We start from the raw sequence: 23,245 nt of genomic DNA, 5'->3' as shown, positions 1-23,245 counted from the left end.
TTATGATTTAACAAGAGAAAACACAGTAGTTTGACAATAAATGGCTTCACCCAACCACTAACCATGAGTGGAGAAAAAGTTTTGGTGTTATCATTCATATTCTCTGAAAACAAGCCAAGAAAGCAAAAATTCTTCCGAGGTATGTAAACTTTTGAGCACAAATGTATACTTTCATCTGTAGCAAGAGGCACTGAAGCAAGCTGGATCCAGCAATCTGCACAGATTTAGAGCAGTGTTTGTAAGCTCTATAGCAAAGGGCTTGTAAGCGCTGAATAAATAGCAGGTCCTTGAGAATGGAAAAGATTTTCAATAACAAGAAAATTGCAAAGTTGTTTGTTTTTACAATTTGAACCGTTTATCACAATGAGAAGAACCCTTCAAGTCCACTATGCACATTTCAAATATCATGAATGCATGCCGAAATGTAGGTAATGAAATTCCCAAATTCCGGGAGCCGTATTCTTTGCACCAGTCATTACACAGCTATCTACACAGATGGTTTAGTGAATCCTGCATTGAGCAGGGGTTGGGCACGACAACCCTAGGGGTCCCTTGCAACTCTAACTTATGACCCAATTTTATGATCTATTCTAGAATTAACTCTTTCTCGCTGCATTTTAGGACCTCAGCTATACTACAAACTCACTAAAGTTTGCAGACTTTAGCCCAGCCACAAACATATTACACAAAACATACAGTATTTCATGAAGAAGAACCACAGCTGTATATGTGGTTTATACAGGCAAATCACACAGGACTTAATCTCCTTTCTAATCCCAAACCAAAGGCTAAACACTGTGGCTAGTCAGTAATTCAATCTACAGCCGGATTATTTGTTTCACACACTTCCAAGTTACTGTGAGAAAGGATGTGAAAGTGGACAGTATGCTATCTACAGGTATTTAAATCGTATTTTATGAAGAATTCAGAAATTTAGGCCATCGCTATATTTTCCAGAGCATTTCCCAAAATTAAGAGAAATACATATTAAACCTGAGGTTGCTGTGTACCATAGAACCACTTCCACAATGATCACACATCTTCAATAGCCTTAGGAAGCTAGAGACAGCTAAAGCACTGTAGCACTGGGCCTTAGGGAACATAACATTACGATACCACATATAGTTTAGTTTGTACTTATTCCTGTCACTTAATTGGATAAATATCTCAAGATGAAGAAAATCACGTCTCCTTTGATGTCTATAATGCAGCCCCATGTCTCCTGTGATGACTATACCACATTCCCAAACCTGCTGTGATGTGTATACCGCAGCCCCATGTCTCCTGTGATGTATTTGCTTCAGCCCCAGTGTCTCTAGAGTCTCAGTGCCTCCTATGTGATTTATATACTGCAGTCTTGGTGTCTCATATGTTATGTATACAGCAGTCTCAGTGTCTCCTATGTGATGGACAGTATATACCGCATCTCCATGTCTCATGTGACTTATATGCCTCAGCTCCAGTGTCTCTATGTGATGTATATACATTAGTCTCAGTGTCTTCTATGTGATGTATATACAGCAGTCTCATTGTCTCTGATGTGATGTATATACAGCAGATCTCCCACTGCTTGAGTTCTAAGTTGTATAAATGTATTGTGAGCAGTAATGGGTTTCCCATGTGAGGAGATCTGCAGTGTAAGATATATATATATATATATATATCTGTGTTCAGTATGACTTATTGCTATGAGTTCTTTACAAAACTTATGGCAATGCTTCGACTGTGCTCCAGACCAACACAAATCTAGTAAAGCAATTATGAGTAACAACATCATCCAATACCACCTAACATCACATCTTCAGCAAAGAGAAGCAGCTCTGGCCATCACATGAGGAGTGAGTTAATTAAATATTTGAGCAAATATAGCAGGATAATTTCAATTTGAACATTTTGTGAAGGCCCCCCAAATCCAAATAGCCCTTGGCAGAAAAAAGGTTCCCCACCCATGCAGTACATCATCAACCCTAATTGTGTCCTCATCTTTCCTTTGAAAAACCCTAAGGGGATGATGCTTAGTTTTTCCTGGCATCTACAGCAAAGATCAACAAACTCCTCACCCTCTAGTATTGGTGGCCAGACTGGAAACAAGATGTGAATGCATTGTCTTTTTGTGCACCTCATTTGCTCATTTTGAAGCATCCAAACTTGGCATGATCAGGTCTCCTTTAGCCATTGCCACCCCACAGAGCCCTGGACTGAGTTGCAGAAAGTTTTTGTTGGTGACAATAGCTGATTGATGTGGGTTTGGGAAGACAACCTAAAAATGATCAACTGATCATCAGGTTTACTTCTGTTTAAAAAGTGTTGTCTTTGTGAAACAACCCTTTAAGGATCTGTTTACTAGTAGTACTGGTTTTGAAATAGATCCATGACAAATTTACCTGTGGTCTAAAAAGAGGAATTTCCACTCTAAGCTGTGCCTTGATGTAAATTCTTCACAAGGCTCTTCTACATTGCACAACTCCTGGAACATAGAAGACACAGAAAACATAAAATGGATATCATTTTTCGCAACACAGATATTTGTTAGAACAGTAAATCCTAAAGTTGTATAAAGGCACAACGAGAATATTACACAACTGGATATAATCTAAGTGGCAAAAAATGTGGAAGGACATTGTGTCTTATCAATGCTATTACATGTTGTGCACTTCTGTATACTGTCAATGTGGTTTGAAGTTTCATTAATATTGGGTGAGAACATGGGCATAACTACAGTGGGATGTGGGGCTGCAGCCACATCAGAGTCCCCAAGCTGTGTGTCTATGTGTGTGTGAGTAAGGCCGGGGTCACACTTGGGAGTGCAATGCAAGAAACTCGCGCGAGTCTCTCGCCTCAATACCCGGCACTGCCGCCGGCGGTTCAGACCAGACCGTGTGTGTGTAGCAGGCAATGTGGGTAACAGCCAATGTGTTTGTAACAAGCAGGGTGGGTGTCTACATACAGCGTGTGTATACCATGGAGTTTGAGTGTGTCTTTGTGTGTAACATGCTTTATTTGTGTGGCTAGCATGGTGAACGCTTTCTAACATACAATTTGTGTATGTGGAGTGTGTGTGTATCATCGACATTTAAAAATGCTGTCAGAGCAGATGAGTGTCCATAGGGGTAAACGTGGCGGCCATATTCCAACAAAATCAAATCGCTCATACATTGGGTGACTGCACAGTTTATGCCAGAGTGAAACTCAACGTTCTCAGCAGCACTTCGCACGGTGAAAACAGGACATGAGCCGCCAATAACAGGAAACGGAATCAGGACAGAGTGATCATATTAGTGATCATTCTACCCCTATCATTCTTTGTCTGCCTGTGTAAACAAAAGTCAAATGACTTGAATATATTCCATCAGCGCTCGTTTAATGATCTGGAACAGTCTCGTATAAATGCGCCATAAATGTTTCTGTACATTGGAGCAACGTGTTATCATTTGGGGTCCCACTTTTAATTTTGCTCAGGGTTCCACTTTGTTTAAAATTGGCCTTGGTCAGACTTAAATATTTCAATAAGCAAGAATAGAGTTGCAGTCACCTCTGGTCCACCTGCCCTACCTACTGAGAGGGGACATGTCTATCCCCCACTTACTGAATTTGGGTCCATGGGATGTTCACGGGCCTTTTCTGGCTAAAGTACAGTGTATGGGAATCCTTTCTGACAGGCACTGTGAACCCTCTCTAGCAGTTACTGTATATGTGTACACCCTCTGGCAAGCTGTATATGAGGGTACTGACAGCCGCGAATATGTCATATGGAGATGCACCACTGAGTTTCATCAGCGAACAGGAGGACAATCTCCTAAACTGAGCTGACAGTAAGAAGTTGGCAATGCTCCTTGTCTCACCCCTGTATATACATGTAATAAACAGTTATTGTACTCACCTTCAAAAACTGTGGAGTGACAAGACGGACTGTAGCTACAAGACATATCTGCTCTTCCGTGGCTGACCGAAACGCCCTTGCAACAGCTGACTCAAAGCCATTATATGACGACGTAGGCACTGTAACATAAGCAGACAGGTGGCCACATCAGCACATTTTAAGATTTAGATTTTTTTTGACTGATCAGAACACAATTATCCTTCTGTCAGCAGTTCATGTGCACACGTAACATGACGTGGTCTCATCATAGCCGCATCGATGCTGCACTTAAAGCATTCAACAGAGAAGTGGATTACTGAAAGCTGTAAGACTGGGGACCAATATGACCTGCATAAACCGTGTATTGGGACTATTGCCTCCTGCACTGCACCTTGGAGGTATGCAGTGAGTCAGTCCTGGTGTGTTCTGCAGATGTCCCTGTAAAAGTGTATGAAAAAGCTGGCGGGGGCGATGCTACTCAGATGACTAGTCCAAGAGGCGGGTCCCCAATGCTTCTCCTTGCCTGGTCCTCTAAACTAACAGGTCTCTCCCTATGTATATATAGAGAACGACCTGTCAGTCAAAGGTGTCAGGGCGTGGGAAAGCTGCCGAGGATCAGCTTCAAACTAGGGAGACACTTAGTGCCAAGCGAGACACTGAGTCCCCAGCTTTTTAAAGTGCAATTTCTCTGAAATGATGCAGTGTTTCAAAGTGAAATGTACACAGCTGCAATAACTGAGCCAGCTGGATTGATGCTGCTTGTGGTTCAGGCAGCATGACACACATATCAGTTTCCCTTTAAAACCATTAATTCCATAGTGACTGGGTAGGAGGTGTTCCATGGTACACACACTCCAACATGCACAAACGACCAGACACACACACTCTATGGTATACACACACACACTCACTCCATGGTATATATACATACACATATACACTCCATGGTATACACACTCATTCCAAGGTATACACACACACACACACTCACTTCATGATATACACACACACATACACTCACTCCATGTATACACAAACATACTCCATGGTATACATACACACACACGCATACACACCATAGTATATACACATACTTTCACTCAATGGTACATACACAATCCATGGTATACATGCACACAGATAAAAACACTCCATGGCATACACAAATACACACATAACACACTCCATGATACACACACACACACACACACACTCCATGGAACACACACACATACACTCACTCTATGGTTTACACACACACATACAAACATTCCATGGTATACACACACATACACTTACACACTCCATGGTATACACACACACTCCATGGTTTACACATACACACATTCCATGGTATACACACATACAAATACACACACTCCATGGTGTATACACACACACTCCATGGTATACACACACATACACACACTCCATGGTATACACACACATACACACACTCCATGGTATACACACACACACATACACACACTCCATGGTATACACACACACATACACACACTCCATGGTATACACACACACACATACACACACTCCATGGTATATACACACACACACATACACACACTCCATGGTATACACACACATACACACACTCCATGGTTTACACACACACATACACACACACTCTATGGTATACATACACACACATACAAACATTCCATGGTATACACACACACATACACACACTCCATGGTATACACACACCCATACACACACACACATATACTTGATGGTATACTCACACATATGCACTCCATGGTATATATACACACACTTGATGATGAATACACTCCGTGGTACACACACATTCTATGTGTATCTAGACACAGATATGTTACACCCATAGGCACACTTCATGCTACACACACTATGTTAGAAACACACTGCATGGTATACACGCACACACAATCACATTACAACTGCATACAGATTCTTATAGCATAAAAATCCCCCTGCCCCCCAAAAATTTGGGAAAATCATGCCTTTTTCAAAGCTGCTGGTCACCTTGCGTCACTCCTCTCATGATATGTCGATAGGGAAGGATGGAGGACATATTTGTATATGCGAATTTTATTTTGTAGCACAAAATAATGATTTGATGCAAAAAACCTGTCAAATATATTTTGCATTTCTATCCCAAGTACTGATGAGAGTAAACCCCCATGTCAAGAGTGAGAATAAAGCATCTGAAAGGAAAATAAGGGGTCTTATAATGAGATGTTTTCCATTGATGTTGAATTAGCACAATAGCAGGATTACTCACGTTGGCACACGACACAGTGACATATTAGTCACCGCTATAATGTGCAGCAGCTAATTAACACGTTAAATATGTATAGATGGTATAAGAGCTCCGGCGTAAGGTTAATTGGAAGACACTTGTACTTTATCATATTGCAAAAGGTTAGAGGGACGCTGGTCTCCGTGCTGCTTATTGCAATTATGTGCTCATGTAGCCGGATTTAGCAGGCTGCTCACTGACGCCAACAAAAGACGCACTTCTACATACAAAGTAAGATGATTTCTAGCATATTGATCCAGAATGTCAAAAAGGAAAATTATCCTGTTGCCACTAAAATATGAAGGTAGTCAGAGTAACTACTATACGCTCTAAAGAGTCATGATGGGGAAGGAATCTGCTACATTGTCAGCCTCTAGGTGGCGCTGTGTACAGGACTATTTGTATATTAATGTGCGTCCTGCTTCTGATTAAAATATTGCTCACCATTAACATAAAATATAGGCATTAACTCACAAGATGGTGATACCAGTGCAAATACACTGATATTTACCACCGCAGTCAGACCTATCAATACATAACATCCAAAAACTGCAAGTACAATATGCAAAAAAGACTTCTCATGTGACCAACATAATAAAGTCAATGAGAAATAAAAGCCTAATAACATGATACTGAGTCACTACATGCAAAACAGCCGCAACATTACAAAATGATCAAGATAATAAGAATTGATAACATCTTAGGCTTCCTTGGTGTTGATAGGAACCTGTCAAAAACGTTAGTTGTCCCTAAACCATTAATATGGGTGTTTAGCCCTTTAAAATATGTCACTCAATGCCTTTATAATCTCAAACCACTGCTTCAGCAGCGAGAAATTGAGCTTTGAAGTTTAGTCTGGAAGTGCATTGCGGAGTGATGACGCACTTACAGCTTCTCAGTCTCTGCTGTAGTCCTGAACAGGAAGCACCCTTCTCGGGCTGACTGGCAGGTCAGTGTCCATGTGCCAGAGCAAATAAAATGTCAACCAGCTAGGGTAGGGTGCTGATAATTCAGGAAAACTGGCAGAGGCTGAGGAGCTGTAAGTGCATCATCACACCCTAATGCACTTCCAGATACAACTTCAAATCATGATTTCTCAGCACTTTAAGGTCATAAAAAGATCAACTGGCTTATCATTTGAAGGACTACTTCACCATATTAATGGTTTTGGAGAGTAAAAGTTTTTGACAGGTTGCCTTTAACCTTTTAGACTTATACAGTTGTCAACTCTACCAGATTTTCTGAGTCTCCTGGGCTATAAGGAAGCAGGATTTATGTAAACCCTGCCCAAATGTGAGCCTTCCAGGGCAGAACTGGAGCAATACTGGGAGAGGTGATGATGGTACCTATGCTAGAAAATGAACGTGCCGATAAAGCAGAAGCAAGGTTGCTACAGCTGTTTCTAATGCCAGCTACATGGAAAAGTCAAAAGAGGTAAATAACTCCTCATCTGCTACATCTCTACATCAAAGATTTGTCTGTGGGTGCAGCACAATAGTAACCCATGGGGAGTAGAGATGTTAATGACGATACCCCCTATTTATCAAAGACTAGAAATGCATGCTGTGTGTGTTCATTTAATGCAAGAATCAATGCTTTACATAGATAACCCCAAATATAATTTTACATACTCACCATGGGTAAAAAACTTAAAATCTACAACAAATTTTACATATTCATAAGTTGGAGGCTCGTTTGGGTCCAGACTTCCTCTTGCTAAATGACAACAAAACTCCACTTGTTTATCATCTGAAAAAGGAAATGTAACAGCAGAGAATGAGAATCATTTATAAAACAATGTAATATCTGTTCATTGTTTTGTGCTGCTAATTACATTTAAGCCAATTTCCCACTTCATCAAACTGTGAAATAATACATTGTTCTTACAAATATGCTGTTTGGTGCCACACTTAGATTTTACTGGGAAGTAAATGTAATGAACCAAAGGGTTTGTATGTTTTAATATGGTGTAAGTTTACAGTCTCATAAAGATGTGCTCCAGAAATGTTCCCATCACTGTCCCGCACCCTCTTCGGATTGGATAAAACATCATAAATTCTTATTAAGCTTCAGAATCAATGGTTTTTTTCTAGATTTTATTACACTGTTGTTTTCTGTCTTTTTTACAATGTAACATATGGTTAAAAAAAAAAAATATCCAGTAAATCTGTTAAAAGTAGGGATTAAGAAGAGGGTCATCATTGCTGATTTACAGATATGCTTAACATTGAGGGTGTCGGACTGGCAATTACTTATATTCAGTAAATATATGTCATAGAGGAAAATGAAAATTCATAAGACATCTCCAAGGAGGCGACATGTCCCCCTCGAATTAAACATATTGGAAACAGAGTAAACTAATTATAGCTAGAGAGAGCAAACACCTCATCTCCTTTTTGAAGCAGAGACTTCCTGCCGTGGACAGGCGATTAAAACATATCTGCTAGAGAAAAAGACTGTCAGCTTGAGTCAGCCTAAAGACACGCCCTTGAGGATCCTATGAGCAATGTCTTCATGGTAATGACTATGACAATTAGCATATTGGGCGAACACAATAAAATGCCCATATCTCCTTATGACAGAATTTAAAAAACAAAACCGAATACCTCATTGGAGCAGCGGGAATAAAATAAGTGTAAATTCTGCCCACTTTTGAACTGGTGACACGTCCTCTTTAAGAATATAATTTATCATATATAAAAGCAGACACTCATCATAGCATATATCATATTATCATCTAGTAGGAGATTTACTTACTGTTAAAAAATTCTGGAGAGACCTGTTCCGTCATAAGTATATGTGGCGCCAGCATCTTATACACTTCACCATGTTCACGTTCCGGCAGAAAGTTCAATATATTTTGGTCCACCAAATCTGACTGGTACAAAAAGATGCTTTGTCATGTTCGGTAAAGTGAAGATCTGTCACTATGGACTTACAGGTAAGGCGACATAGAAAGTAGGTAAAATGTCTTGAGAATCAGTTATACATGATGGTGCGCTAAATTACATGATTTTGAGATCCAAAGCCAATGGCAAAGACCAATCCACAATCACTGAGCTCAGAGGCTCTTGTTGTCTAAATTGGCAGAGCCGATGTGTTCAGTGATGGAAGCTGATCAACAAAGACCAGAGCATCAGCAGAGAGGCAGCACTGGACATGGGGAGGGGAAGTAAAGCTTAGATTGATGTTTTAACATAACTTTGGATATGGGCTAAGGTTAGTTGAAATGGGATAACTCCTTTAATATTGAAGTAAGATATGAAATGAGAATTGCTCGTAATGTAACTCTAATGATCTATTAGTTGAAGGGGTTGTCCGACAGCTTAATACTTTTTTTTTGTCAAGGAATGGATGGTTTTAAAATCATAAACAGAGACATACTTACCGTTCAGCAACCCCAGCAGGTCTCAGAAGAAATGTTTGTTTAGTTCAGAAGTTATCAGGACCGCTGTAGCCTGTGATTGGCTGCAGCAGTCAAGTGACTAAAGGATGTTTTTCTAGTGACACACTCTATCAGTCACCTGACTGCTGCAGCCCATCACAGGCTGCAGCGGTCTTGGTAAATTGCGAACTGAACAGAACTTGGGTCTAGAGCTTGCACAGACCTCCATTGCGGCCGGCGCCTGATCTGCGGACGTGCTAAATGATGACTTTGCTTTTATTTATTATTTTTAAACTATTCATGCCTAGAAAAAAATAAGTGAGGACGACCCCTTTTAGCGGTCCAAACAATGAGAATTTTAAATGAAAATTGGCAAAGGATCTATCTATGTACCTATCAATCTCTGCATTTATAACATATCTACCTTAGGACTATATTCTACACATATACCGCAGTTAAAGACATAACTTACCGGTAAATGACCCAGAAGAGACGAAACACTATCAGAGACATATATTATCATGCCGTCTGTGGTCAGCGCAATTAGGAACCCATCCAGGGCCTGACAAGTAGAAACACAAATTCAATTTACTGTTTACATGGTCAATCAAACTGCACATTGATTTTCAGAAAGTGCCAAGAGTTACTATATATAGACCATAAAGGAGGAAATTCCATTTATTTTTATCTAAGGTTATTTTTAGATAAGGCTAAAATCAGCCCGGAGCAGTCACTCAATCACCGATGTCACATATATTCTGTATGTTAGCGAGGAGGAAGCCGTCATCACTGGTGCGGCGTCTTCTAAAGTATTACTGGTATGTAGGATGAGCCGCGGAATGTCAATATTGAGAGTTTCGGAACATTCTAATTGTCAGCTCCATATCAGACTCTACATGTAGCAGTCACATCATCCTAATTGTCAGATCTGTACCACTATATCATTTTATCATCACATTCTCCTCTCTATTGTCAGACACTTACCAGTCAGTAAGAAAGCTGTCAGGAGTCTTGAAAAAGATATGAGAAAACGTCTAGCTACAGCGACTGTGCTCTAAAAACGCTACTATCTCCTATGCAGAGGCGTCCCTATGACTAACACATAATAACTTCACAGCTTTCAAACATGGGCGTCCTAATATTTCTCCTTTTACATATTCTGTTTTCACATATTCTTGTATAGAAAAAACAGTAAGACAAGATGTAAAGTTAGAGTATGAGCAAGGTCCTATCTGCTTACTTTACATACCCATGCAAGAAACTGAAAGATGATTAAGGCTGGTTTCACACTTGCGTTTTTTTGCGCTGTTTTTTACATGGGTGCGCATAGGTGCGCATACACATGCGTTTGTATGCGTTTGTATGCGCATGCGTTTTTTTGTAGTGTGCGCTCGGGCGCACAAAATGCATCCTGTTGCATTTTTTGTGCGTCCGACTTGCCCCCAAAAAACGTTTTTTTACAGCAAAACACCCATTACAGTCTATGGGTGCGCATACGTGCGCATTGTAATGCGCACGTATGCGGAAAAAAAGCATGCGTCTTTAAAAAAACGCACCAAAGCCCGCAAAAAAACGCACACAAACGCATGATGCGTTTTTTTCATGCGTTTGTGTGCGCAGAAAACGCACAGCAAAAAACGCAAGTGTGAAAGTAGCCTAAGGGAATGTATTATCTAAATCATGTTTTTTTGTTATTATAGACAGTGATTTTGGAAAATAAACAACAACTGTTGCAAAAAAAAAACAAAAAAACACAACTTTTAACCATAAAAATTTGATTTTATTTTCTGATGACGCATTCCCGTTAAATAATTTTGCATTGCTTATACTGTAAAATGGAAATATATTAATTCCTTACTTTGTTAAATTGGTGGAGCTCAGTTGACACATTATTTTACAGAGGTAATTAACGTAGTTTTCACCTCATGATTCCCATAGCAAAAAAAATATGCCGTCCCATTTAGATGTGAAAGGGACTGAACTGTGAAGGAACTTAAAGGGGTATTCCCGATTCCAAGATCCTATCCAAATATGAAGTAGGTGTAATAATAATAAAATTGACAAACACCTCCATTTAGAAAGGTAGTATAGTTCTTCTGATTGGCTATGTCGCTTACCTCATGTGAAGGGCATTGCAGTGCCTTAATACCTTAAGTATCCATGGTCACGACCATTAACAACTGTCAATTTATGAGATGTCGTAACCATGGATACTGTAATGCCCTGCACATGGGGTAAGTGACATAGTGAATCAGAAGAACTATACTACATTTCTAACTGGAGATATTTTATAATATTATTATTATTACACCTACCACATAATTTTCTTTATAGCTTGTACTGTTTGGAAAATCAATATACCATATAACTGACATATTTTCTCATTTCACAAGCTGGTGAAATGTACAGTGTAGAAGCCATGATGTAAGGGTAGGATAACACTTAGTTTTTTCTTTATATATATATATATTTTACAGGAAATGTGCAGGCTTCGACTGGAAAACTGTACCAAAGATTTTGCGCTTTTTTGATGCGATTTTTGGTCCTTTGAACTCAATATGGAGAAACTGCAGTAAAACACTGGAAGATTTGACACATTACGAGCAAAAAAAAAAATCTGCAAGGAAGAAACACACACTGCGTGAATGGCATTTTAGAAATCTCATTCATTATGTTATTATTGTAAAATTCTGATTTTTATTCTGCACGTAAAAATGCATCAAAAACGCAGTACGTGAAAAAGCCCTAGCAAACTGGACAAAGCTTTCAACATCTCAAATACAGACTGAGATCGCTTTTTTCTTTAAAGTTCTCATTTAAATATACAGTATAAACTATAAAGAGGAATGCCACACTTGAAAAAGAAGACTAAAATAGTTCATGCTATAAAAAAATACATAATATTTAACATATGTAATTTGCACAAAAAATTCCAAGGAATAAATTGGCACAACGGATGGGTAGGGAGGTCAAGGGCGATATCTGCAAGGAGTTTGTATGTTCTCCCCGTGTTTGCGTGGGTTTCCTCCAAGTACTCCGGTTTCCTCCCACACCCCAAAGACATACTGATAGGGAATTTAGATTGTGAGCCCCATCGGGGACAGCGATGATAATGTGTGTAAAGCTCTGCGGAATATGTTAGTGCTATATAAAAATAAAGATTATTATTATTATTCTTAGGGAGAGAGATTGGGTATATAGATATGTAAGTAATGGTAGACTCAATATCTGATAATTTATTTTCAAATTGAGTTTGAAATTCACGTGCATAATTTTATAGATAAGAGAAAAATTCATAACATACACCAAATTGTTAGACAAATAAGTCTGCAAAAAATGAATACATGTATGAGATCAAAGTTAAGTCATTTAGATTATGATCCCATAAGGGATTTAGTTACCCAAATCAGTCACCTAGATACCTGCACTCCGACGCGCGTTTCGCATATTTGCTCCATTGGAATTTTTCATACATATTACATAAATTAAAAATTATTTATTTTTTAAAAAGTTATTTAGTAAATAAACTATTTTAATCTTCTATTTCAAGTGTGGCGTCTTCTCTTGAAAGGTTATACAGTTCTCCTTTAGCACACATTTATTTTTTGGTTGTGGTAAATTAGTTCTCATCTAAAGAAATAAATCCTGATTCTTTTTTGATGCATGGTTCATTTTTGGATCCAAATCCTTTTTTCTTTCTGTCTTTTTATTATTTACATATAAATAAAGGACTTTTCTCCGTCGTCTCTGAAAAGTGCCATTTTGGCTATCACAGGTATAATAGAATTCACATTAGAGAAGTCCTGTTTTATTGATTTATTGGGCTCTACGACTTCTTCTTTTTTTGAGCTTACATGTAAAAGCGAAGCGTACGTACACTACCAATGTATTGTGGCCACTTTTTACAACAAATCCTTTTCTGGCAACTTTTACTATATAGGTGGTGTGCCCTGCTGTGCCCTACAATGTAACAAGTGGCCACTGAAAGACTCAGCATGTTGATTCACGCACAATAGGATATTACCAGTGTAATGGAAAATGAGGGCTTTTCAGTACATAAAAATAGCACATTAAATATAAGCACTTCCCCGTGGAGCCCCTTGTGTAGATATTTGTGTCTCTCCGTTGTTACAGTACATGAACTCTGAGACATCTGGAGTTGGGTAGACACATTGTTCTGTGATATTCTCACTTTTATATGAGTAAATCTCCAAAAACAATAAAACAATATGAGCAAAAGTTTAATTGCAATGTGAATTTATGAGCACACACTACGCCCTTACTAAAAAAAGAAAGAAACGGCTCCTCCTTCTCTGCATCATATATGATGGCATGCAAGTGAAGCGTCATTTTTGGCCAACTTTTGCCCCAAATCCTGCACTTGTTAACCCTTTAAGTAAAGCAGCTGATTTCCCCGATGACTCCAGAGTCCACTCTTTTCGCCGATTAGTGATACTAGCTATTAGAACTTGGTGATGTAGATAATTCAGGGTGAATGTAAGCGCTGATAGCTAAGGGTGTGTATATTATAGGGGTAGAGCATGCTGGAGGGAGGTAACATAGCCAGGACCTGTTATGAAGGAGCGACAAACATGACAATTGCCATAGATCCTAATTTTAAATGGCAATCATTCAAAATGCAGCAAAATAAAATTACCGTACAAAATATATATATTAATCTCTGGTTTTCCATCTGGATGAGAACATAGGGAAGGGAAGGAAGAGAGGAAGGAGGAGAGAGAGGAATGGAAGGAGGCAGGGATAGAAGGAGTGAGGTGGGACTATGGTTGGGAGGTAGGGTTTTCTTGAGGACGGGGAAGAGGGCATTAGCGCAAGAGGGCAGGAGGGAGGAAACAAGACCAAGGGCCCGAGGTCGGTGTTTTTCATGCTGGTCTTGATGAAGGCACGTGCTGGAGTCAGATGCCTCTTCATGAATCAGGAGCGTCGGATGAGTGGCGTGCACCTCCATGTGCATCCCGCCACAAATCCTTCTCCAGCCCTTGCTCGCAGGAATTTGATGAGGGGCGGTCACCAAACCCTTTCTCTCCCCATTTCAGCAGAGCTGGGAAAAAAATGGTGTGAAGACACAAAATTTAGGTGCAGCTCCGAGATGCTCCTAAATTTTGCACCTTTTCAAAGTTTTTACGCCAGAATTCTGTAGTGAAAGCTTTGATGCATTGGGCCCTACATGTGAACAGAACAAGGTACAGTGACATATGACACTATTAAACACACTTTTATTTTTTGATCCTAAATAAGAGCACATGAATGAGAAATAAAGTATTTTTAGAAATATTTTACAGGGAACCTGACAGCATATACAAGTATCAGATAATGGTTGCATGACTTCAGCCATGTATGTTTGACGTTTGAAAAAAAGACATTCTTGAAAAGCTGCCAGAAACTGAGCTGCCTGGGAGACTAGTTGGACAAGTGGGTCCCCGATGGCTTCTCCCTGCCCTCTGCCAGTGACTGATAGGTCTCTCCCTATACACACACAGGGAGAGACATGTCACTCCAGGGCATTGGGTGGGGAGAAACCACCGGGGAGCCAGTGCCTGATACATCGGGAGCATTAAATAAAAACCTTTATTTCTAGCTGGCCCCATGTGATTATCCACACTTTACACCTTTGTGGAGAATAATGCACTATTACAGTGGTATTATATGGGCAGCATACATTAGTGTTATCTCTACACTATATGTTGGTATTATTTAGAAGCATTTTTTATTTAAACTGATGACTGTCACTAAGAAACAACTTTCCAATAAGACGAACTAGCTACATATTTTTGCAAATTACCTGTATTTTAAGGGCTGCATTTGATATTATAACAGCATGTTGCTACCTGTGTGGCCCCCAGGCTCTCTCTAATGTCATGTATTGTAAAGTGACTGGCACGTATGAGATATTGGTGCTCCGGCAATGGCTGATCATCTACTCAGAAGCGGCACACCATCCCGCAGCAATCGGACTCCTGTTCATTTGTCAAGTAGCTTATTGTTTGCGGTTTTGAGATGAAGTTAAAAATTGCATCATATCTTAAACTTTGCCTTCCTAGGCCAAATTCAATGGTGACAAAGTGAGTCCAGGTGCCTGTCCAGAGGCCTACCCATGTCAAGTACGACATGATACACTAAAACATGCATGTCACATCAACTTCTATGTTGAGTTTTTTCCATGGCTGTTATCTGGAGGTTGGTCATATAGCAAGAAAATGTGTCACTGATTTTCTGCATTCCTGTATTATCTTTCTACCTTCTTATTAGAAAAAGTGAATATCCGACAGCGGAATGAAATATACCATCAAGCACCAACAATGGTATTGTCAGGTGAGATAAAGGCAGTGATGGACAAGGCTCTATTAGTTAACCCATTTTTGTTTTTTGCCAGAAACTAATCTACATATAATTGAGTATTGTTAGCAGCTTACGAAGCAGCCATAAAGGTTACATAAAGTCAGTGGTCTGACCTGCTAGTCCTCATCACTTTCCAAGAGACACAGGGCTGACTAGGTCACACTGTGCTCTCCTCCTCGGTTGCGCTCATTACCATTCCCACCGTTTCCTTCCGCCTTCCCGGAGTGGTGCCAAGCATGTATTACCCTTCAGGCGAGCCGTGCCTTTGGAACAGCTTCTTCAAATGCTCACACTATTACCATGATAATTGCAGAATTACTGATGCCAGCTCTACCCACTCCCTTCTTCACAGAGAAAACAAGCGTTTTACTCTTGACATACTGTGCCTCCACTTGCCCAAGTGGAAAAACAGAAAAAAGGGACGGATTATGTGCTGAGCAAGATTCATTGTTTTACAGAATAAATTAGACCAATGACTAAAAAGGAGCTGGCACTGATTTCTAATGCATGCAAATTGGTAACACAGGCAGAGGATCCAGCCTGCTAACACCAGCAGGAGGACGCTATCAACCTCTGTATCTCGGGCTTATCTACTCATTTTCTTTTTCTGATGAATGTGGCTCGTGATGGCGTTACTACGAGCCAAGAACAATTGGCATACGTTTATGAACCATAGATCTGCCCTACATCTTGCATCATCCAATATCGACAGGTTCAGCCGACAGTTTAAGGTGTATGGGAGCCCGGATAATTTATTGTCGGAAGACATATCGATCCGGCATGTCTGATTTCGGACTGACAATCGTATTGATAAGTCATCGTCTGATATCTCTAGTGTCGGCTTTCTCATGGAGAATACAGGAGAGCTGGGCTAAATGAGCCATCCTGTGTATGGGAAAGCTAGCTGAGGAAGAACGATCGGCTGAATCATTGTTTGACTGACAGCCAGCTAATGTGTATGGCCGGCTTTACCTAAAGAATCTAGAGCTAGTTTATGGATAAATACATTAAAAATATGGTGCTCCACTGGTACGTCATATTTCTGTAGCCAAAACCAGTACATAGGACTGTATTAACTTTTTCTATCACTAATCGTAAAAACAACAGTGGCATATTTTATATCCCACGCTATGTTAGACATGGCAAATAGGATGGAAGGAGCATGTACATAAAAGGGATAGTTCACCTACGGGGGATATTTTTTTTTTCTTAAATGAATGCATTTGAAGCTAAAAATCATTTTTGCAATTGCAGTCCATGAAACATTTTGCACCATTTGCCTTCTACAGCCTCTGCATTCCACTGTCTATTGCTGGCTGCAGAATGAGTTAACTTAGAATCCATCAGTCAGCCCGCTATGACAATCCAAAAAGGAGTAACTCTTTTATCTGTCTTTTTTCTGAGCTTCTCTCAGCTGATTTAAGACCATGGACCACATCAAAGTTGAGCATGCAAGGAAACAAAGTGTCGGTATAAGTGTAAGGGGGTCACAGAAGCTGTCCTGAACCCCCAAACATGTCCCGGTTTACAGTGTATAAATGTATATATTGTTGCTTCGCAATGTTGTAAAACTGTGTACATATTGCTGCTATGTATATATATTCCTAAGGTGCTGTATAGGGAAAACGTAGTATTGTGTTTAGGCCACAAGATGGAGATATAGTAGTGTATAAAGTATAGGATAAGAGTTCACTAGATGGTAAATGGTTAACATAGGAGGAGTTAGATGAGGTGTAAGGCAGGAATAGTTCCTGGTTAGTCAGTCAGAGCTAGGTATCCCAAAGTGCTCAAGTGGGCTAAATGCCTGAGCCACTCTGCACCCCACAACGTTTAAGGAGGAACCCAGCCATCCAGAATCAGTGACCCAGCATAGCTTCAGATACAGCAGCGACAGCATCTACAGGAACTTGGGCTACAGGAGAAGTCACCGCAGCACAACAGGGCAGGTCTCTCATCATGTGTCAGGTCATTGCTTGGGCTGAAGCCCTCAAATCCAGGGTGAAACGGCTGAGGGAACACCCATATGCAGTGAGGCTGGCCTGGGAGGACACTGAGGAGCCATTATACACGGTCCGACACAGGCACATCCAGTGTGCCAAGGAGAGGAGTGCAGGAAAAGATGAAGTAACTTGTAATGTACAAGCTGTCAATAATGTTGTAACGAATCTGGAGGTGCTGCCAAGTCATGAGAGTAAAGTTTTAGGTTTTGAATTGCACCTGGACTGTGTCTCTGTTTATTCAGAAGCGGCCATAGGTGACCTTAAAGAATGGAGAAGAGGCCCTGATGGCGCAGGGGATGGAGAGACAAGTAAGCTGAAAACATGATTGGTATGTATTGGTAGGCCAGGGCACGCAAGGCCCGATGAAGTCAGCCACGACTACGGCCCTGACTGACCTCTACACTAGCCAAATAGTGAAACATTTTCAATAAAAAAAGAGTTTTAGTCCCTAAACACATTCAATTAAGTAAAATGAAAATGTCTCCAAAGATTTACAAGACCTTTTAATACATTGTGCCCTATAGCTATGAGGCTGGGATGACACGTGGCATTTTTGTGGCACTGCAACACCAGGAAAAGTTCCAAAAAGACAGAAAAATGTAAAGGAAGACTGATCGTTTTTTCTTTTGCATGTTGGCTTCAACAACTCCATACAAATTGCACTTTCAGTTTAACCCTATACAGTCATAAACGTTTTTATTATCTTGTATCTCCAGCATATAATATCTGTGGCAATTTACAAACTGCTAAAACTGCAATAAACCTAAAAAAAAACTTTGGGGTTATACCATCCATATCAAGGTTCTGTAGCTACATAACTTATAACTTCATACAAATCAGTTATTTCTATGGGCCTTTTCTTTTTTTTTGTTAAATAAACATTTTACTGAATTATTTTTATCAAACTGAATTAAACAATCCCAGTACCCCAGGACAAGAAAGCAACATTATCCTACCAAATAGATTCACTAAAAAAAGTGATGTCAATGGAGATTAGAGGTTAACTTAATTTAGGCTTGGTGGCTGAGTGCCATAGTGGGAATCGTCGTTTGACTCACGTAACAATACCAGCATGTCGTTGTACAACGTATCTAATAAATAACTGAATGAAGAACCGTCAGCTCTCATGACGAGATTCTTTTAGTAAATATTTCCCCACAAAATAAAAATGCTGGAGCGGCTTTATTGAGAACACTGGGTTCTGCTGTTCCTCTGTTGTTCTTCTTGGAAATGTATAAATGAATTGAGTAATGAGGGTCCCATTCTTCTGGTTAATCAGGTGTGTCCTTACACTGACGCAGATCAGGCAGCATTGGAGCGTACAGGGATATGTGCCATTGACAAGGAAAGTGGTAAAACCACCATTTAATCATTTCCAGGAGAAAGAAGAGCAGAAGAACAGCACAGTGCTGAGTTTTATAAAATAAGATGCTGCAGCATTGTTATTTTATGGTGAAGACAAGCATGCTCTAAAATAGCAACGCTCGGGGGATTGACAAGTGCTTTCTTTTTTTTTGTTGTAAGAGCAGATTCTATAATCTATCTTGAAAAAAACAATGCAATACAGATACGTCCATCCTTATCAATCCATGAATTTAATTAAGACTCCAACTTCTCCTGGTGCAATCTATAATGTCACCAGAGATGTGTCATGCCAGGAGTCAGAGCAAGCCAGGAGTCAGCGCATGTGCAGGAGTGAGTTCATGTGCAGGAGTGAGCACATGCCAGTAGTCAGTGCATATCAGGAGTCAGCGCATGCCAGTAGTAAGCACACGTCAGGAGTCAGCGCATGCCAGAAGTCGGAGCATGCCAGGAGTCAGCACTTGCCACGAGTCAGCACATGCCAGGAGTCAGCGCATCTCCAGGACTAAGCGCATGTCCAGGAGTCAGCGCATGCCAGGAGTCAGCGCATGCCAGGAGTTAGAGCATGTCAGGAGTCAGAGCATGCCAGGAGTCAGCACAAGCCAGGAGTCAGCACAAGCAAGGAGTCAGTGAATGCCAGGAGTCAGTGCATGTGCAGGAGTCAGCGAATGCCAGGATTCAGCACATGTCAGGAGTCAGCAAATGCCAGGAGTCAGCGCATGCCAAGAATCAGACTATGTCAGGAGTCAGCGCATGTGTAGGTGTGAGCGTATGTCAGGAATCAGCACATGCCAGGAGTCAGCGCATGCCAGGAGTCAGAGCATGTCAGGAGTCAGCGCATACAGGAGTCAGCACATGTGCAGGAGTGAGCGCATGTCCAGGAGTCAGCGCATACCAGGAGTCAGCGCATAGCAGGAGTCAGTGAATGCCAGAAGTTAGGGCATGTGCAGGAATCAGTGAATGCCAGGAGTCAGCGCATGTGCGGGAGTCAGTTGGAGCAGCAGCAGCTTCAATTGGAGAGAGACAGATAGAGAAAGACAGAGAGAGAAAGGCACAGAAAGAGAGACAGAGATAGAAAGAGAAACATAGAGACAGACAGCAAGAGACAGAGAGACAGAGAAAGAGATACAGCGTGACATATAGAGAGGGAAAGAGAGAGAGTCAGAAAGAGAAAGACAGAGAGACAAAGAGACAGAGTCAGAAAGCAAGAGACAGAGAGAGGGAGACAGAGAGAGACAAAAAGAGAGAGACAATCAGAGAGAGACAGTCAGAGAGACAGAGATATAGACAGAGAGAGAGACATAGAGACAGAAAGAGAGATGAAGAGAGAGACAGACAGAAAGACAGAAAGAGAGACAGAGAGATTGTAAGACAAAAAGAGAGAGAGACAGAGAGAGATAGAGCTAGAGACAGAGATAGAGTGCGATAGAGACAGAGATAGAGACACAGTGAGAGACAGAGACACAGCAAGAGAGAGACAGACTCACCACCTGGGTGTAGAACGGGTTTAATAGTTAGTTCAATATCTTACAAGCCGCATCACAGCCACTACGTGGCCACACAGACACATAGCATAAACATCTCCTGACAGAGTGCTGCAAAAGTATGTTTTTTTAGATGCCCTACTCATCCTGCCCTGCTCATTTCAGGATATTTCAAGCCTAGTGGAAAGATAAGGAAGGATGCAAAATTATATTGTAATAAGCTTTACCTCTAACATCAACTGGGTAAACTCTTCATTACTAAGAAAAGATGGCTTCCAGTCCTGCCTGATCTCACAAGCTTCTGTCTGTGCTGTGATTTCTAGGAAAGAGACAACACATTGTACATGAATATACATGATATATTGCTAGCAGCACACCTCTATGCCCCACGCAGCCGTACAGCATACCTTTTTGTTTCTGCAAGAAATCAATAGTTCTTTGGAGAATGGTGGACTTGTCCATCTTGAGGGGGTGTCCATGACCGTGCAGCATTGTACACAGCTCCTTAATGAGGACATTAAATTGGTCTCTTCTCTTCTTCTCAGATTTATTCCGTGAAGCCCTGAATTAAAACCATACAATGAAAAGTATTACTATAAAGCTACACTATATGGCTTGTACAAGGCTGTGCTCAATTCTCCCAAGACTTGGATTGTGGGAAACTTCAAACTCTGCCGCTGCTCCAGGAATTGCCCATAAGTGCAATAATGCACCTCTTTATGTATATTATCATAGGTCATATCCATTTGTAGTTCCTGGAACTGTCCATGACTGGAAAAAGATAATGTGATTGGATATGCCATGTTCCTCTGTAGGATGCATTGCGGGGGTGCCACTGTGCAATTGTTAGGGGGCCACAGTGATAAATCACGAATGCGGTCCCTTCATTATCTAGATCAATGAGGTTCCAATTGGTCGGACCTCTATCGATCACAAAGGGATGGCATATTGGACAGATATGCTGTGACTCTGTGAGATGGCAATACCTCTTTAAAGAGGTGCAGCAGGTGCCTGACATCCCAACGAGAATATTACCATTCAAGCACATACTGTACACTCCACATGTACAAAGTTGATTATAGGAAGCTCTAAATGCTATACAATACACTGCCTGAGTGCAGCACAGGCTTGTTTTAATCCACATCTACTCAAGTAACAGAAACCATGAGAAATCGGTGTAAGCCTATGTGCACACTGAGTTTTTCAATGCATTTTTGGAACAAAAACCGAGCAGAAACTCAATGAAAACTCTCCAAATCCTCCTCCAAATCTCAGAACTCAGCATAAACGTCGAGTTTCCACTCATTTCCTGCTAAAAAAAACAAACCTCAACAAAAAGACTCTGCGTGCGCACAGCCTAAGCGTATGTGCGTACAGAAAATTTTTGCAGACATTTTGAATCAGAAATTGATCAGAATCTGCAAGTTTTTGAGGTTTGCGGTTTTTGATGTGCATTTTGAAAGTTTTGTTCACTTTCTCCTCCAAAACCTTCTAAAAAAATCTCTGTGTGAACAAAGCGAAACCAGGCAGCCTCAAAAATGGAGTCTTATAAAAGTCTTGTTTGCAAAAACAGGGATAGGTTTATTCTGTCCCGCGGTGCCATATGTCAATGTATTGCCTGTAGATGAAGTGACCATATCACATCACAAATATTGAAATTAAAATACATAATTAATCTAGTATAATGGTATTAAATTAAAAACACCGAGCTGTTAGTGTCAGCCATGGACCGGATTCTCAAAATAATTTTGGAAGTAATATAACAAGATACTTTGTGCAGATTGCCTCTAATTTGGGACTCATATCGCATAAAAAATGGATCTGGAAGTCGAAATTTCAATCTGAGTCATGTGGATTTCAGTAAGTGCCTATGATTGCACCCAGCGGGTCGGCTTTGTGGGAGCGGCAGTAATGATTTTGTAATGGCCTTCAGAGCTCCAGTATTAGTCATCAGTATTTTAACAGTTCATCCTTAATCAAAATCACAATGAAGCAAAAACAGTGAAAGGACAGAATCACCGGCTGACATACATAGTCACTGACCAAAGGTAGGATCCGCAATATTCCCAAATGTCAGGCTACTGGCCTAACGCACAAACATGATGGGAGTAAGGTCCAAGGTAATGACACAGCCAGCTCAGCATTGAAGTCCAATGTAGTCCAGGGGCACGGAACTCCATCCTGATTGACGTAATCAGTCAAGAAAAAGAAAAAAGGGTTTAGTTCTAGCTCCTTCCTTAGATAACATAGTTTCACTTAGACAAATGTCAAAAATTCCTTGGCACTCAAAAGCAAAAAATAGGCAAAGAGGTGGCAAAAGCAACGCATGTAGAACATAGCCTGCACAGTAAATTAGAACTCTGATGAAGAGAGCGGTCTGCAATCGAAATGCGTCACTTTTCTCTCCTCCATTTTTGCCTTTCAGTACCAAGGAATTTTTTACAATTGTCTAAAATATTGTAATTTTATCTAAGAAGCTGGGACTAAACCCTC

At 40.5% G+C, this 23,245-nt stretch overlaps 1 protein-coding gene across 2 annotated transcripts in view; it reads right to left on the bottom strand.

The window, feature by feature from the left end:
- PASD1 (PAS domain containing repressor 1) overlaps positions 1–23,245 on the bottom strand; it is a 161,990-nt gene that overhangs the window by 37,614 nt on the left and 101,131 nt on the right. For both annotated transcript variants that reach the window (XM_073543621.1, XM_073543620.1), the window contains exons 4-10: positions 21,160–21,314; positions 20,980–21,071; positions 10,019–10,108; positions 8,919–9,039; positions 7,797–7,910; positions 3,881–3,999; positions 2,385–2,467 (exon numbers count right to left, since the gene is read on the bottom strand). In XM_073543621.1, coding sequence (XP_073399722.1) covers positions 2,385–2,467; positions 3,881–3,999; positions 7,797–7,910; positions 8,919–9,039; positions 10,019–10,108; positions 20,980–21,071; positions 21,160–21,314 — 774 coding nt within the window. The remainder of the gene's footprint in view (positions 1–2,384; positions 2,468–3,880; positions 4,000–7,796; positions 7,911–8,918; positions 9,040–10,018; positions 10,109–20,979; positions 21,072–21,159; positions 21,315–23,245) is intronic.

This window comes from Dendrobates tinctorius, unplaced genomic scaffold (assembly GCF_039654945.1).
Source record: "Dendrobates tinctorius isolate UK_male_01 unplaced genomic scaffold, ASM3965494v1 ptg000133l, whole genome shotgun sequence".
Classification (NCBI taxonomy): Eukaryota; Metazoa; Chordata; class Amphibia; order Anura; family Dendrobatidae; genus Dendrobates; species Dendrobates tinctorius.
The sequence above is the reverse complement of the archived record's forward strand: the minus strand, read 5'-3'. Positions and strand labels throughout refer to the sequence as shown.